Source organism: Sminthopsis crassicaudata, chromosome 3, assembly GCF_048593235.1.
Source record: "Sminthopsis crassicaudata isolate SCR6 chromosome 3, ASM4859323v1, whole genome shotgun sequence".
In the NCBI taxonomy this organism is placed as follows: Eukaryota; Metazoa; Chordata; class Mammalia; order Dasyuromorphia; family Dasyuridae; genus Sminthopsis; species Sminthopsis crassicaudata.
The window spans coordinates 418,519,881-418,536,150 of record NC_133619.1 but is presented as its reverse complement, the minus strand read 5'-3'; the positions used below and the strand labels follow the sequence as shown (position 1 = coordinate 418,536,150).

The following is a 16,270-nucleotide window of genomic DNA, read 5'->3' as shown; positions in this document are numbered from 1 at the left end:
CATAATCCTAAAAAGAACTCTTCAAGCTTTCTTAGTCCTTATTTTGTAATACTGTGACTCTTTTCTGCTATTTAACCTTATCTAGACAACTATTGTCTATATAGTTTCCTTATTTTATATATTAAGAATTTAGGGTAAGTTTCCATGGAATTGCTTCAATTTCCTTTTGTATAAAAGAAGACTTTGGTTTAGATAATCTCTAATGATCCTATCAATCTATGGATTGATGCTATGCCATTTAAAGGGAGAAAAACTTGTATTGTGTTTTTAATAAATACTCATTGATTTAACAGTAAATAGTTTTAAATTATTCAGAAATGACAACTTCACCTGATTAGTGACATCTGTATTCCTCTCTTTTTAGGGAGAAGTTGGGCCTGCAGGCTCTCCTGGTTCAAATGGCTCTCCTGGACAAAGAGGAGAACCTGGACCTCAAGGCCATGCTGGTGCTCAAGGTCCTCCAGTACGTAACACATAGTATGGTTGATGTTTGCATTTTTATAGTTTCACAAAAAAGCATGTTGGAATTTTAAGATTTTGAAATTGCCATTTTCATGGTTATTAGAAAGCTACACAGACATATTATGCACATGAAACCTTATTAACATGTTATTGCAAGTTACTGTAAGACAATAGAAAACTTGGGCACCTTCTTGAAGGATTAAATCAGTAAAGAATTTAGCTGAAGTATTTCCACACTATAACAACTGACAATCATACCTATTATGTAAAATGTATGTGACGATGATAAAACAGATGGTATTTTATTTTAAATTATGAGAAAGTCATGAAGTATATGATTTGGTGTCAAACATTTCAGTATCTAGCACTCACAACATTCAAGCAAAGCTCCAAATCAGGCTTAAATATTATTCAAAAATATTCAATAAAATAAATAAGAACACAATAGAATATAGTTAATGTTAAAATGTAGTTTTCTATATCAATAGATAGCATACAGGGATTTTTGTATAAGGTTTAGTGACCCCTATTTAACTTGAGCTTATCACTGGTTTATATGGCTAATGGTAAAATGGAAAGTTAGTGATTGTTAGGTAGATTTGAAGTCTATAAAAGATAACTAGATACTCCAGGATGATTCAAGTTAAATCTTTATGTGATATTTATATGATGTTAAGAATACAAGTTAGAAATATAAAGGCAAGATATCACAATGAATAGAGGACAACCTTGGGGTCAAAAAGACTTGTGTTGAAGATATGCCAATGATTAGACATTTATCTAATGGTCACCATGAGAAAATATTTAATATTTAAGTGCTCCAGATCACTCTCTGAGACAAAAAAATAAGTTACTTATCTGCATTTCAAAGTAGTTTATACATCAGAATTCACTGCCCTAATAACACTCATGAAATAGCAGGTCTAACCTATACCCCTACTTGTACTCTCTCCACTTGATCCATATTGGTGAATATTTGCTAGAGCTAAAACAATTATGCATTTTGGAATTAGCTTGGGGAAAGGGTGGAATCTTAGGGGAAAAAAAGTATTTTATAAACAAATATTTTTTTTAATAGTTCATGTAGAAATTTGTTCTTTTGTATCTTTTTTTGTGTTTTTTTTTTTGTTTGTTTCTTTTCTTTCTTCCTTCCTTCCTTTCTTTCTTTCACTTTCTTTTGTTCTTTTCTTTTTGGTCAGGGCCCTCCTGGAAACAATGGCAGCCCTGGTGGAAAAGGTGAAATGGTAAGTCTTTCCCCAAATATCATCTACTGATCCACATAGACCTGTTAATGATTGGGTTGATCAGACATTAAACAAACAAACAAACAAAAAAGTCTTAATTGACTAGTGTTGTTTTTCTTTATGCAGGGTCCTAGTGGTATGCCTGGAGCTCCCGGATTAAGTGGGGCCCGTGGTCCTCCAGGAGCTGCAGGTACACCTGGCACTCCTGGACAGAGAGGTCCTGCGGTAAGTTTGCCTAAGTCTTTTCTTAGATGTCTTTAGAAAACCATTTTCATTGCATCTTGTGACCCCCATGATCTTTTCCATGAAGCTTTCTTGACAAAGAAACTGAAGTAATCCCCATTTTACAGAAGAGGAACTAAGTTAAATAAGGGTTAAGTTATTTGCCCCAGGTCATTCAGTTAATAAGTGAGTAAGGGCAGATTTGAACTCAGATCTTCACTTTAGGTCTGGTATTCTATCTACCATATCTTTGCCTCCCCAAAATTTTCCTTCTCAGCAAGTTCTGGTTTGATCTCATGCTTTAATTTTTTTTTTCAAATTCTTATATTTTCAAATACATTCATTTTGGTTTCTCATTTTTTTGTTTTATAAGACTAAAACTGATTTAATTACAAGTGACAAAAGCCCAGGAATTCATTTATAGGGACCTACAATTTCAATGTTAAAGGAAATTCTCTGGATGGGTTTCTTCTCTGTAACTCATAATATTGAAGAGTTGTTTAAAGTGGTGAGAGTATGAAGTGATTTGCTGAGGGTCACACAGAGTTTGTATTAGAGGTAGGACCTGAATGCCTATCTTACTGGTTCCTTCTTTGTTAGCTTTCTCTTCACCACTGAACTACCTTCATTTCATTTATACTTTTTGGTAAATAAAATTTTAAGAATTTCATAAAGAGCCCAAAAGGAAAAATAAGACTATATTTCATTCTTTTGTTTATGGAGAGCTAAATATATGGTAGAAAACTAAAAACAAATTTGACACAAAGACCCCTGATTTTATAGAAACAGTATGTGATAGCAGGTCTGGAGCGTTCTTTAAATATCATTTGGATAATCAAGGGTAAGTTGTTAGCTTTTCTTAACCTCAGTTTCTTCCTATGTAAAGTGAAGTTAAAAATTTATGTAATATCTACCTCACAGAGTTGTGATGAGGCTTAAAATAATGTATGCAAATTACTAGAAAACATCAATTATTATTTAGAAAACATTACAGATTTAGTATAGTTTTCCCCTAAAATACTTAGATACTAATTTCTAAACTATGTATTTCATAGGATATTTAAAAAATCTTCATATATTGTGATATATTCCTAAATAACAACACTGTGGCCAAATTCAAGATTATGTCAGGCACCCTGGCTTTGTAGTGAGGAAAACTGATACAGATCCCAGCTCTGATATGTTTAACCTGTATGTACTTAGTCAAGTCCCTTACCATAATTAAAGCCTCAGATTTTCAATCTATAAAATGAGGAGTTTGGGCATTATGGCTTCTGAGATACCTTCCAAATTGACATTAATGATTATCATTAATATTTCACAAAAATGCTACTAATTAATTTCTGAACCCTACAAATTAGCCTAAAAATAATTTGTAATTAATTATACAATGAAAACTTTACAATAAACAGAATTTAATTATACATATGGTCTTTCTAATAAATGAGGAGAATTCAAGTTGACCTATGAAAGAATATATCAGTTTGTACAATCTATCCATTCCCATGTATCAGGGCAGAGTATTTTTAATTAATGATGAAGTTATAGTGATTATGATACTGGTGGTAGTAATATTTCTTTTATATAAGAAATAGTCAAAAAGGTGATCCTATATTAGGAAAGTATCTGCTATGTCTTGTTTTTCTAGGACTAGAGATGAATTTTTTGCTCTGACCTTACTCTAGATTTCCTAGTGTAGAAGGAAGAAATCACAAAGCAAAGAATTGTTTTTAAAAATATTCATATAAACCACTACTTTTATTAATTCTATAGCCTTTAATTAGGTTTTGTGTTTATTTGTTTTTATTCACAGGGTGAACCTGGTAAAAATGGAGGCAAGGGAGAGCCAGGTGCAAGAGGTGAACGTGTAAGTATGTTCCTCAACAAACATAATTTTTTTTCTTTTAAAGAGGGCACATTTTTAAAGAACTAACTAGTGCTATGAGGTCTGGTCATTTTATCTTATTTCTGGGTATTTCTTTAGGGTGAAGCTGGTATTCCAGGTCTACCAGGGCCTAAAGGTGAAGATGGCAAAAATGGTAATCCAGGAGAACCAGGTGCAAATGGAATCCCAGGAGCTCCAGGAGAGAGGGTAAATTCCAGCATATGATCATTTCACAAAATGATTTCTTTTCACTATCATTCTGATCTTTTGCTTATCAATGAACCATTGATTTTCCTATGCTGAATGTCCAGCCTTAGACACTTCTTTGCAGTACAATACAAATGTGAAAACATAGGATAATAAACGGGTTGATTGATAAGCATATGGTGTGGCATTAGAGAAAAATGCTATCATTTATATATATTTTTTCCTCTTAATGAGGAATCTTTCCAGAAGCCATTGACAAGACTCTCTGTTTTCTATCTAGCTAGGCTAAATGATTCTCTGCCTCTAAATAGTTAGGCATAAATTAAAGTATAAGAATTTTTATAATATAATTTTAATATGAATTGTTTATATTTTTAAATTTTAATATAAATGACATAAGGTTTTTCATGTTAGAATGTACTATAAAAATAGTCAATCAAATATTTTGAATCCATGATAAAGAGGAGATACTTTGTTTAAAACCAAACTTAAGGACTAAAAATAAAATCTTGATAATATCAGTATGGAAATGTAATATTGGAGCCTACAGAAAAGAAGGAAACTTCATTCCCAGCTTCCTTTCATTTTCAATGATGCTTCAAGAATAATCTGTAATGGTTAGAAAATAGTATATGCCTTCAATACCCATGGCAATTGTGGTATAATCCAAGTAGAGAATTCTCAGGGTTACTTCCTTTTTCAAGTGTTGTCATACATACATACATATATACAGAAAACAAATGCCAAACATTGCTTTATGTTTTAGATTTTTTAATGCATTCATTTGTCCCTTTCAATATTTTGGTAATTTTCCTTTTCATATTAAATATTTCACCTTCCTACTTTTCAGGGAGCCCCTGGATTCCGAGGTAGTGCAGGAAGCCCTGGCACTCCAGGTGAAAAGGTAAGGGTGTGTGTGGCTGTGGGTGTGTGTGGATGTGTCTTTTAGGGACTCCTTTCAGTCAATGAAATTCCTCAGCATGCTGTTTTTACATGCATAAATATACAGTACTAAAAGGGAAACCAATTAGATTGAAATCAAGTTATCAAAATATTCTTTTAAAAAGTTCTTATATCCCATTTAAGGAACTCTGATGTATAGCCAACCTGAGAAAATCAGAAAAGTCCTTCTCTTGCAAGTTTCAGAAAAATAACTTTACATTACATACATTGCTAGGGAATCATGCCAAGGTAAAAAAAAATGTGAGACTGACAAAACAGGCAAAGCCAAAAAAAAAGCAAATAATTTTTTCAGATCTTCCATAATTTTATTCCATTAATTTAACAGTAATAATGACCAAATGCAAGACTGCTGCTAATGATCCTTGAATTTCCTTGGATAACATTTGTGCCTAGACCACATTTTCCTATTGAAGATCCTAGTCCATTTAATTCAAATTCAATTGGACTGCTGCTTTAAATTTTACTTTTAATGAATAGGTCATTGGCTAAACTTAAGAATCTTGTTAAAAAGAAATTTAGTTGCCTTGATGTTTATGGTAATACAATAGAACTTTATGTTGTTTTTAAAAAAAAGTTCACTAATCTAGAAAATGTGTATCATTTTTGTAGGATACTATTACCACTTTTGCAATATAAGTTAATAAATACATATTTGCAACAAATTTCTATACAGAAACTTCATGAAATTGCCTCCAACTTAATAGGCAAAATGGTACTTACCTCTAACATTATATTTCAAATATTGATGATTTGGGAGTCAATATTTTTAAATTATTTTTTATTCATCTTAACCTTCTGTTATTTAATCAAAAAGGGTCCTGCTGGTGAGCGTGGTGGTCCAGGTCCTCCAGGGCCCAGAGGACCTATTGGTGAAGCTGGACGGGATGGGAATCCAGGAAGCCCAGGACAAAGGGTAAGGTGAAAAGTTGTATTTGAATATGGATGTAATGAAAACATTTGTAGAAAATTGAAGTGTTCAACCAAACTAGGCCTTTCTTAAGATTCAAGACACTTGGAAATTTTAAAGCTATGTTTTTAAATGAAAATTCGCCAAACTTATTACTTCCAGATTGATACAAACTCTGAATTCTGGAGATGCAATCAGTTACAATGGGAATTGCAATACACTTTAAAAAGTTAACTAAAGTATGTTTCTAGGCTTGTTTCAACTACTCAGGCATAATTGGGCATTCATCATTCATTTCTCTGTTACAAAATGTAAGGAAAGAGTCTTATGATTTCTGTTTATGAATCAAACATGAAACCAACTATGTGATCTTAGGAAGTGCATTCAAATGCTGTATTAGATTTCTTATATTAGACTAATTAATTCCATTTATTATAAGGATGATAGAAGAAGATATGATTTTCATTGCATTTTATTTTTTCAAATAAAAAGAATTTATCTTCTTTCATTCCCTCTCAATTTAAAAGAAAAAAGCAAGAAAAAGACTTTGTAAAAACTACATTTAGTGAAGAAAATCAGGTTCTCACATTGGCTTTCTCCAAAAATGTCTTATTCTACATCTTGAATCCATCATTTCTCTCTCTGAAGTTGAATAGCATAATCTTCTTGCATCCTAGTGGCTCAGTGTTTTTCTCAGAAATATCAAGTCATTCAAATTTTACAGTATTATTATTGTTGTATAAATTACTCTATTGGTTTGTCACTTCTTTCAATATTTGTCAGTTCATAAAGGCCTTTCCAGATATTTCTTTTGGAAATGATCAATTTTTATAAATCACTTTGGAAAATTCAAAGCATCACAATAATTGTGATTGTTATGATGTAATGGTAATACTTACCCCAGTTCTTTGAGATGTAGTGGGTCACTGAAAATTTTTTCAGCAGGTTTTCTAGGGAAATTATACTGAATTTTCAGGTTCTTTTCTTTAAGAAACTTAGACACATTTGATAGCCAACAAAGGGTACTAGTGTCTCCATGATTTATACTATTCTGATAATATCCTATTCTGATTCTGATAGGTGAAAGTTACATTGCTCCTTACCTAACTTATATCTCCATTTTTGTTCATGTAGCAATCTTAATATTGAAATATTGAATTGAAAAATATTGAAAAAAAGAAATACCGAATATATAAAGTTAGTCTAATCTCTAAACTCTCACATGTGAAAAAAGAAGGATTAAGTAATTTTTCCCTGGAGACCTTTAAAAACAGGAACACTACCTCTCTAAGAGAATTTAAATAAAATATTTTTAGACTTCATCAAATTCTTTTTGGAGTTAAGTTAGAAGATACCTAAGCTTTATTCTAATTCTTTCTGGGAATCTGTGATAAACATAATATGCACTGCTTTGATTGTCATCAATACACATTGTAAAGACATATTAAAATATATGTAAAGGCATTAAGTGTAAATACATGTCATAGTTAATACTGTATTTTGGAAACTGATGATTCACAATCATGTAATTTACTGATCTCATCAAATTCAGGGTTTACCAGGAAGTCCAGGAGGCCCAGGCTCTGATGGCAAACCAGGCCCACCAGTATGTATATTTCATAAATCTTAGTCTACAGTAGAATAATAACTGAATTGTGCTATGTCTATATGTAAATACATATAAATTAAATAGCTGCCAATGTGTGCATTTATTTATTTGTACTAATTCATAATTAGTTCATGAGTAACCATTGCATTGATATGAAAATAATCACAATGACCAAAGAAATAGAAACCTAGAAATTTTGCTTAATCATTTTTACAATCAAGCACCAATTTTCTCTATTACCACACCCCTTGTTTTAACCTTGTCCTCTGGATTTTCACCTTTTTATTTCTCTCATTAGGGCAATCAAGGAGAATCTGGTCGAGCTGGTCCCCCAGGCCCATCTGGTCCCCGAGGTCAACCTGGAGTTATGGGTTTCCCTGGTCCTAAAGGCAATGATGTAAGTCAATTATATGACTGGTACTTTTCTCATGGGATTGAAAAAAGCTAATTATTAAAACTAACCTCTTCTTCTTTAGGGTCCACCTGGAAAGAATGGAGAACGAGGTACTCCTGGAGGTCCTGGTCCCCAAGTATGTGGCATTTATCATATTTAATTATATTTTTGTACTCATGAACTTTTTTTGCCCTCTAATCATTAGATTTGCAATTCCAATAATCTTTTTTATTTTATAGGGTATTGCTGGAAAAAATGGTGAAACTGGACCTCCAGGTCCTCCAGGATCTGCTGTAAGTTTATTTATATATCTAAAAAACAGGGAGCAAAGTCTGCTAGATAGAACTCAATAGTCTTCATCATTATCATCTTACATATATAAACTTTAACACTTTACAATTATAGAGAAACAAAACAATTGTGGAACTTATATACTAAAAAAAATTCATTAATAGAATATCAGTTTCATTAGTGGACGCTGAATAAATAATTGATATATGTTCTTACATTTCATAAAATATTCTGTTACACACACACACACACTGTGGGATGAAGAGAGAGGGGGAGGGGAGGGAGAGGGAGAGAGAGGCAGGGAGGGAAGCAGGGAGAGAGGGAAAGAAGAAGATAGAGAGGGGGAAAGAAAAATACAGAGAGGGAGAGAGATAGTCTGGGCCTAAGCTTTAATTAGGGGGAGAAAATCATTATCCAAAATCTTTCACTGATATATTAGAAAGTATTAGATCATTTCCATTAGTTTTTTAATGACTTCACAACTTACCTCAGGCTTTTCACTCCTTATATTAGATTACCTCAGGCTACCCAGAAAGAAAAGTTGTTATATGAAAAAGTTACATTAAAGAGCTCTATACCAGTCTATCCCTTTTTTTAAAAACCCAAACTCTGTTCAAATTTTGTTTGGGGGTAAGAGAAGAAAAGGAAAAGACTAAACAGTTTGAAATACCAAAATCTTATAATTCACCTTTGTAAAACTCAATTCTTAGCCCAGTGCCTGTAGTATAGTATGCCTTCAAATATATATTGACAAATTAAATTCTAACAAAATCATAATTGCTGATATTTATATTGTACTTTCAAATTTTTTTTCTTTTTGGTAAAATAAACCAGTTAATGTAATTAAATGAACATAGTACAGAATATCAATAGCATTTATTAAATTCAAGACAGCAGTCTAAACACTTGGGATGCAAAGAAGGCCTAAGTATCATCTTTGCTTTCCAGGAGATTATATTCTGATTGTTATGATTGGAATCCATATATAGGTGTATAAAATATCATGATATTATGTACTCTCTATTAAGTTAGCATGATATGTCATTTATCATTATGACATTATATAGATTGCATGTAATGTTTATATGTAACTGAGGAAAGAGAATACTGGTAATATTTAGCTTGTAATATTGAGAACAGACATTTTGTTCTCATTAGCCTCATTAAGCAAGTGGTTTGAGTCATCTGTAAAATCCTTTATAAACCCAAAAGTTTTAAAGGTAGGATTAAGAAGGACAATAGTAACAGTTATTCAGTTAATATCTACTCTGCCATTTACTAGCTGTATTTTTTGGGGGTCATTTAATGTCTCTGAGATACAAAAAGTTGAAAATTACCGAATTGATCCATTGTTCTTTTATTATCAAAGTTGAACTGAGAATAATTTTTACAACTTGAATATAGCTTTTTAAAGGAAACTCTATATTTATGTAGATGATTTTATATCACCAAAGTAAATTAAAGATAAGGCAATTCATTTTTAATCATAGAGGGATTATTTTTTTTCCATAGGGCCCACCTGGTGAAAGAGGAGAACCTGGAGCAAGTGGACCACAAGGTTTCCAAGTATGTCCTTTTTATTTAGTCACTAGATATCTATTTCTAAGAGACCATTTCTTCTATGCTATGCAGACTCAATTGCATTAAAAATGGGCTATGCTATTAGTTCTCTTTATATATGATGAAAATAATATATATGATTTAATATATGATGAAAGAATAGAGAGCAGTAATATTAGAGAAATATTTATATTTACTTATATATAATATGAATAAATATGAGTAATTCTATTTTACTATAAATTGTATATAAACAATGGTAACCATATATTTGTTAAATGTTTTAATGATTTTGAAAAGACAAATTGACTAAATTTGCTATTCATTTTCCTAAAATAAAGACAATTATTATGTTGTTGGAATCAGTAAATTTTCATATATAAAAAAGTGTTTATAGAACTAGGACAATTGTTTAAAAAATATAAGAGTAAAAAATTATCTTAATTATCAATCTTTTTAGGGTTTGCCTGGAACTAATGGCCCTCCTGGAGAAAATGGAAAGCCTGGTGATCCTGTAAGTGGTATTTCCTTTTCTAAAAGCAATGAGAATAAAAAAGTAAATAATTAGTTCTTCAGTTGTACATGCTTTTGCATGTCATAGTTATAGCTCTAAAGTTAAATTTTGAATGAATCAATAGATTAAATCAAATAGAAACAATTTATGGTAATTATCAAGAATTTGACTTAAAAGAGGATATAGGGAAATAAAGGAAAACTAAATTCTGTCATCAGAGTTTATTAAAATGTATCATTCCTACTTGTCTAATTTGAGCCTAATCTAATATCTTTACATAATAGAAGACATATCACTAAAACATTAATTCTGATATCCCATGGAATAGAAGTCATATATACACAAATCCAAAATCTGATTCATATAATCTATGACATATATTTATTAAATTACTCATTACTTGCATTATTGATTGGCTATATGAATTAATTTGCTATTAAAGAGAGAAATAAATATTATTTTCTTTTTAACTAGGGTCCAAAAGGTGAAGCTGGTGGACCTGGAACTCCAGGAAGCAAGGTAAATATTTTAATTAACAAACATAACTTAAATTGAATTGGATAGTGAAAATTTGTTTTCAGAAATATAAATATAAATTTGTTAATTATCTAGAAATCAGTAATGTTCATGATTTTCAGAAACATAAACAAAGTTTATGTTAAACTTATTTAGCAGGAAAATAAATTTCTAAGTTTTTTGCTCCCTAACCCCAAATTAATATTAAACATATTAGGTCTATATAAAGGAATCAACTGCTAAGGTTCCATATCTTATTTTAAATTTTGGGTTATCTAATATGTCTCCATGCTGTTTCTGTATAGTTACTCAGATTAATAGTAGAGTGAACAAAATTGGTCTTGATTATTAAAATTATAAAAGATTAAAGATAATGCTGTTTTAATACAGTGTTCCTCTTTTTAAAAATTAAAACTTGTTTTACCTTTTGTAAGTTCTTTGGATATTTTTCATTATTATTGTTAAATGAGTTTTAGCTTTAAAATGACACAAATTATCTTATTATAGGGTGATGCTGGGCCACCTGGTGAACGTGGTGCTCCAGGAACCCCAGGAAACCCAGGAGCAAGAGGTATTGCTGGTCCCCCTGGTCCTGATGGTGGAAAAGTAAGAATCAAAATTTTTATAGTCTCCTAACAAAATTAAATAAATGTGTTATACACCACTTAATTGATTTATGATTCTGTCATTAGGGTCCTGCTGGTCCACCTGGTCCTGCTGGCAACTCAGGTCCACCTGGTCTACAGGGTATGCCTGGAGAAAGAGGAGGTGTTGGACTTCCAGGTCCAAAGGGTGAGAAGGTATCCACTCCTTTTCTCTTTATTTATTGAAGCACCTTCTTGATTAAAAGGAAAACATCAACACACCATACAGAGATATGCATAATACATATATATCTATATTATATATTGTATATGCCCTGTTAAATTTGAATTGTTCTTGCAAGCAAGAAAACATCTTGGAAAATAAGCAGAGAAAAAAAGAGAGCAAAAAAATTGAGTAGTAGCAAATAAGAAATATGTAAATGTATCAACTTACTATTATAAATATATTATTATCATTTTGAATTTATACATAATAATTCTTTGGGGCTCACATTTGACAGGGTGAACCAGGTGGCAAAGGTGGTGATGGACCCCCTGGGAAAGATGGATCAAGAGTGAGTATTAAACACTTGATTCAGATACAAGGGTACTGAAACAGATTTTTATCAATATCTACTATTAAATTAACAACATGACAAATTTCTCCTTTATTCCAAATATCATAATGTTAAAATGTTAAACAATTTAATCAGAAGACAACCCCTCCCTCTACTTTTGTAAATCTAAATAATGCTTAGGAAAACCAAATTAATTACTATCTTGATATAAGAGCTAATCTGGATTCCACAATTGTGCTCTCTCATTTACAGGACATGACCCAACAATGAAAAAGTTAAAATGTTAACATAATGACTTTTTTCATTAAATATTAAAATTTAGGATAAAAATATTACTTATTTAAAGAAAATTACAACTAAAACTCTGAGATTACAAGGAAAACTTCACATTTAAAATTTGGGATTTAATTATTTTTCAATAGTTTATTAAGATTTTGGAAATTTTTTTTGTAAAATCCCAGGAAATTAGACTATAATACAAAAGTTGTTTAATGTGCAAAAACCTAAGCACTGACTTATGAAAGTTTCTGACAGACTAAAACAATGACTTTCAAACGTAAAGGATGAAATTATAATTTTTTCAAATTATAAAAATGTATAATGAATATACTCTGGAATTTATAACAAACTAGGTACAATAAACCATGAGCAGCTGTAGTGTATTTTTCTCTAAAATTCTTCCAAAAAAGACTGGGGGGAAGGGGGAATTTAAGCAGCTACACAGAACACTCAGTGATCACTGAGTAATGAGCATTTAGTATTTTCTATGTTTATAATTACATTTCTCCATGCTCCTCATTTGTTCAATTAAGTTGGACAGGCATAAAGTAAGCTTTATATTATGCCCAAATAAATATACAATTTATAACAGTTATTGTCCTTGCCTTCATCGAACTTGTTGCCTCTTTTAAAATTCAATATTGAAATATTTTTCCTGTTTTCTTTAGGGTCCAGCAGGTCCCATTGGACCACCTGGTCCAGCTGGACAACCTGGAGATAAGGTAACAAATAATTTAGAAATAAAAAAGCAAATTCTAATGCTTTACATTGAAGTCACTGATAAATAACCATCATTCCCTTTGTTTTTTCAGGGTGAAAGTGGCCCCGCAGGGCCTCCAGGTCTTGCTGGTCCTCGTGGTGGCCCTGTAAGTAATATTAATTATTTTTTGATATGGTCTTGATGTTTTTACCTGTGTTTACAATCCAGAAAGCTATTACCAGGTTCCCTTTGAAGTGCTTAGAAATGAAATCAAATGGAGTTGTCATATATTTTACTTACAAAGATAGTAGTTCTACCTAGAAATTCACTTTTAAGAAAAGTTTTACCTTGGAATACATCCAATAAAATCTATTTTTATAAAAATGCTTTGGATATACATATTTCTAAGAATGCAGAAATATGTGAGATTACTGTGAGTAAAATCATTAAAACATATTTTTAAAAAGAATATTTCCCCCTTCTGTGACAAGGTAAACATTTTCTTCTAGATAAGGAAATGGTCTTAAATTCAATTTTAGGAAACAAACAAATTAGATGAAAAGTGATAGAGACATTATCTTTTTATATACACCACAATGTTCAAATAGCAATTCTCCAGCAATTCTACATTCTTCAAACTCATTTTACATAATCTCTTCCTTTGTTTACAAAAACTAGGTCTAAGATTTCTCTATTTCTAAATTATTTCATTCTATTAACAGTATTCTCAATTAGTGCAGCTACAAAATATTCAATTAAATTTTAAATCACAAGTTAATGAAAAGTATATGAATGAAAAAACATAAAACCTGAAATGCCAAAAATCAGAATTACTTCATGAAATGTTATGATGAATGAGAAGAAATTAGAAAGCTAAATCTGCCCAAAATATTTGTCAAGTTGAGGAAAATCATGTGAGTGTCAATAACAGAACTTTTCCCGTGAAATGAAATTATTGCATATTCTACACCACAATTCCTGTCTGAAGACATAGAAAATCTTATCTGAAAGATAAAATTTGACCTTCTATGAAGGGAATATTTTTGTTGTGTTAAAAATTATATTTTATATTATAGGGTGAAAGAGGTGAACATGGACCTCCTGGGCCTGCTGGTTTCCCTGGTGCTCCTGTAAGTGCAAATTATATAGATTAGATAGATAGATAATTTTTCCACAGATGTAACAGCTTTTTTTGAGAAATATTGGTCCTAAATTAGAAGTCAGGGGATAATAGCTACAAAAGCTTGAAAATTACTTGTGCTGCCTCATCTATAAAATGAAGGAGTTAGACTGAGTGATCTCTAAGGTAATTAGAATGATAACATTTAATGATTTTAACATTGATTGCCAATAGGTAGTTTATTTCATCATACTATTTTTTCTGTGGTTCAATAACTTCATCTGTAAAATGGGAATAAAAATAACTCTCCCACCTATCGAGTAATGTAATTGTAATAATAGCCTTAGAAAATTTGGGTGAAATTTTCCTAAAAATATGATTATATATCTGCTTAAAGGTTTTAAAATATAAAACAAAAAGTTATGTTTTAACAGTATATCCCTACCTCATACCTTTTTATAATGAATATGGCAAAGCATCTTACTTTCAAAAAAAACGTGCAACTGTTATTTTTATTCCTACTAGTCTATGAATTAGCATAAAATAAAATTAGTTTTAAAAGTATAGAATAAAATTAGCAATCCAGTTTGTTTCTATTTTATTATCTCTTAATCATGGAAAGGTAGGGTTTTCTTTGTTTTTTATCCTGACAAAGTCCAAAAAGACAATTTTCTTTTCTTCTACATTGAGATATAGACTTTGGGGAATTAGGATAATTTATTCCATATGTATTTTGATATATTAATTTATGACTTGCTATTTTTGGATATAGGGACAAAATGGTGAACCTGGTGCTAAAGGAGAGAGAGGTGCTCCAGGAGAAAAAGGTGAAGGAGGTCCTCCAGGTCTGGCAGGGCCCCAAGGAGGTCCTGGACCAGCCGTAAGTATTCCATCTTTCCACATTCTTTTAAACCAAAGAATTCATGTCAATAGATGCATAAATTTTTACTAGAGAATAGTCAGCATATCTTTTAATGTTCCTCAAGCATCTTTTTTTCACCTGAAGTGAAAAAGCCTTAAGCGTTAATGATGACTTTCCTTCCGTGTAGGGTCCACCAGGTCCTCAAGGAGTCAAAGGTGAACGTGGTAATCCTGGTGGTCCTGTGAGTATTTTTCTCTTTTATTCTATTTCTTTTCTATGTAACTTCTATTACAATTCGTTGATTAGTGCTAATTAACACAGAAGAGAATGTAAAGGTAAAATAGGGCTGCGTGGCATTTTTATTTAGCCATGGTTGTCTTGTAGCCATCTCTAAAGAGAGCAAAAAGAAGACCAGGGTTCTTGATTTCTCAGTTTTTCTGTTTTTAAGATAGCAGTTATAGAAACTGTTCTATTTACTACTATACAAGATTTTTTGGGAGGAAAATGACAGACTGCATTATAAATACTTATGATAACAACTTTATTAATCCTATTCCTGTACAAAATCATTTGATTTTTCCCATTCAGAAATTATTTATCCTTGAAAGATACAAGTGAAGAATTAAAAATTATCTCCACACTCATGCTTAGTATATGCATTGTGTAATGATCACCAAAAATGTTTCCAAAGAATTAATTATATTTTAAGTGATTAAGATTGGCTCAAAGATAGTCTGAAAGATTCAATTGTCTAGGTACTAAAATCCTATTACCAAGACCCAGGTCATTTATATCATAGACTCTAGAGAGTTTTGTTGTTGTTGTTGTTGTTGTTGTTGTTGTTGTTGTTGTTGTTGTTGTTGTTGTTGTTGTTTACTCTAGTACTATTATTTCGAGAATGATTAAAATGATCATAATTTCACAGGGTACTACTGGTTTTCCTGGTTCTCGTGGTCCTCCTGGTCCTCCTGGAAATAATGTAAGTTATATTTGGATGTTCTCATGCCACTTATTGTAGTAGGAGCAACACCAATAAATAAATCTATATAAAGCTTCCTTACAAATAAGGAAGCTCAAAAATAGCATGAAAAATTGTCATAATCTATCTCCTTAACTTTTGCTTTATCAAAGAGGAAAAGGAAGGAGGATTGGGTTTCTTTGTTTTGTATTGTTCAATTATAAGTCTCTATTCTTAACTTTTATTCAAAGGGTAACCCGGGCCCTCCTGGCAACAATGGTGCACCTGGCAAAGATGGACCCCCTGGACCAGCTGGTAATAGTGGAGCTCCTGGTAATCCAGGAAGTCCTGGTCCAAAAGGTGATGCTGGACCACCAGGTGAAAAGGGACCAAGTGGCCCACCAGGAACACCAGT

The 16,270-nt window shown here is 31.5% G+C and overlaps 1 protein-coding gene across 1 annotated transcript in view; it reads left to right on the top strand.

Moving 5' to 3' along the window:
• The window catches only part of COL3A1 (collagen type III alpha 1 chain), a 62,099-nt gene that overhangs the window by 33,756 nt on the left and 12,073 nt on the right, over positions 1-16,270 (top strand). Inside the window, exons 16-39 of the mRNA XM_074302890.1 lie at positions 365-463; positions 1,662-1,706; positions 1,833-1,931; positions 3,742-3,795; positions 3,913-4,020; positions 4,871-4,924; positions 5,798-5,896; positions 7,443-7,496; positions 7,798-7,896; positions 7,976-8,029; positions 8,133-8,186; positions 9,697-9,750; positions 10,205-10,258; positions 10,733-10,777; positions 11,282-11,380; positions 11,467-11,574; positions 11,880-11,933; positions 12,884-12,937; positions 13,028-13,081; positions 13,992-14,045; positions 14,808-14,915; positions 15,085-15,138; positions 15,823-15,876; positions 16,107-16,268. Of these exons, the coding sequence (XP_074158991.1) occupies positions 365-463; positions 1,662-1,706; positions 1,833-1,931; positions 3,742-3,795; positions 3,913-4,020; positions 4,871-4,924; positions 5,798-5,896; positions 7,443-7,496; positions 7,798-7,896; positions 7,976-8,029; positions 8,133-8,186; positions 9,697-9,750; positions 10,205-10,258; positions 10,733-10,777; positions 11,282-11,380; positions 11,467-11,574; positions 11,880-11,933; positions 12,884-12,937; positions 13,028-13,081; positions 13,992-14,045; positions 14,808-14,915; positions 15,085-15,138; positions 15,823-15,876; positions 16,107-16,268 (1,773 nt within the window). The remainder of the gene's footprint in view (positions 1-364; positions 464-1,661; positions 1,707-1,832; positions 1,932-3,741; positions 3,796-3,912; positions 4,021-4,870; positions 4,925-5,797; positions 5,897-7,442; positions 7,497-7,797; positions 7,897-7,975; positions 8,030-8,132; positions 8,187-9,696; positions 9,751-10,204; positions 10,259-10,732; positions 10,778-11,281; positions 11,381-11,466; positions 11,575-11,879; positions 11,934-12,883; positions 12,938-13,027; positions 13,082-13,991; positions 14,046-14,807; positions 14,916-15,084; positions 15,139-15,822; positions 15,877-16,106; positions 16,269-16,270) is intronic.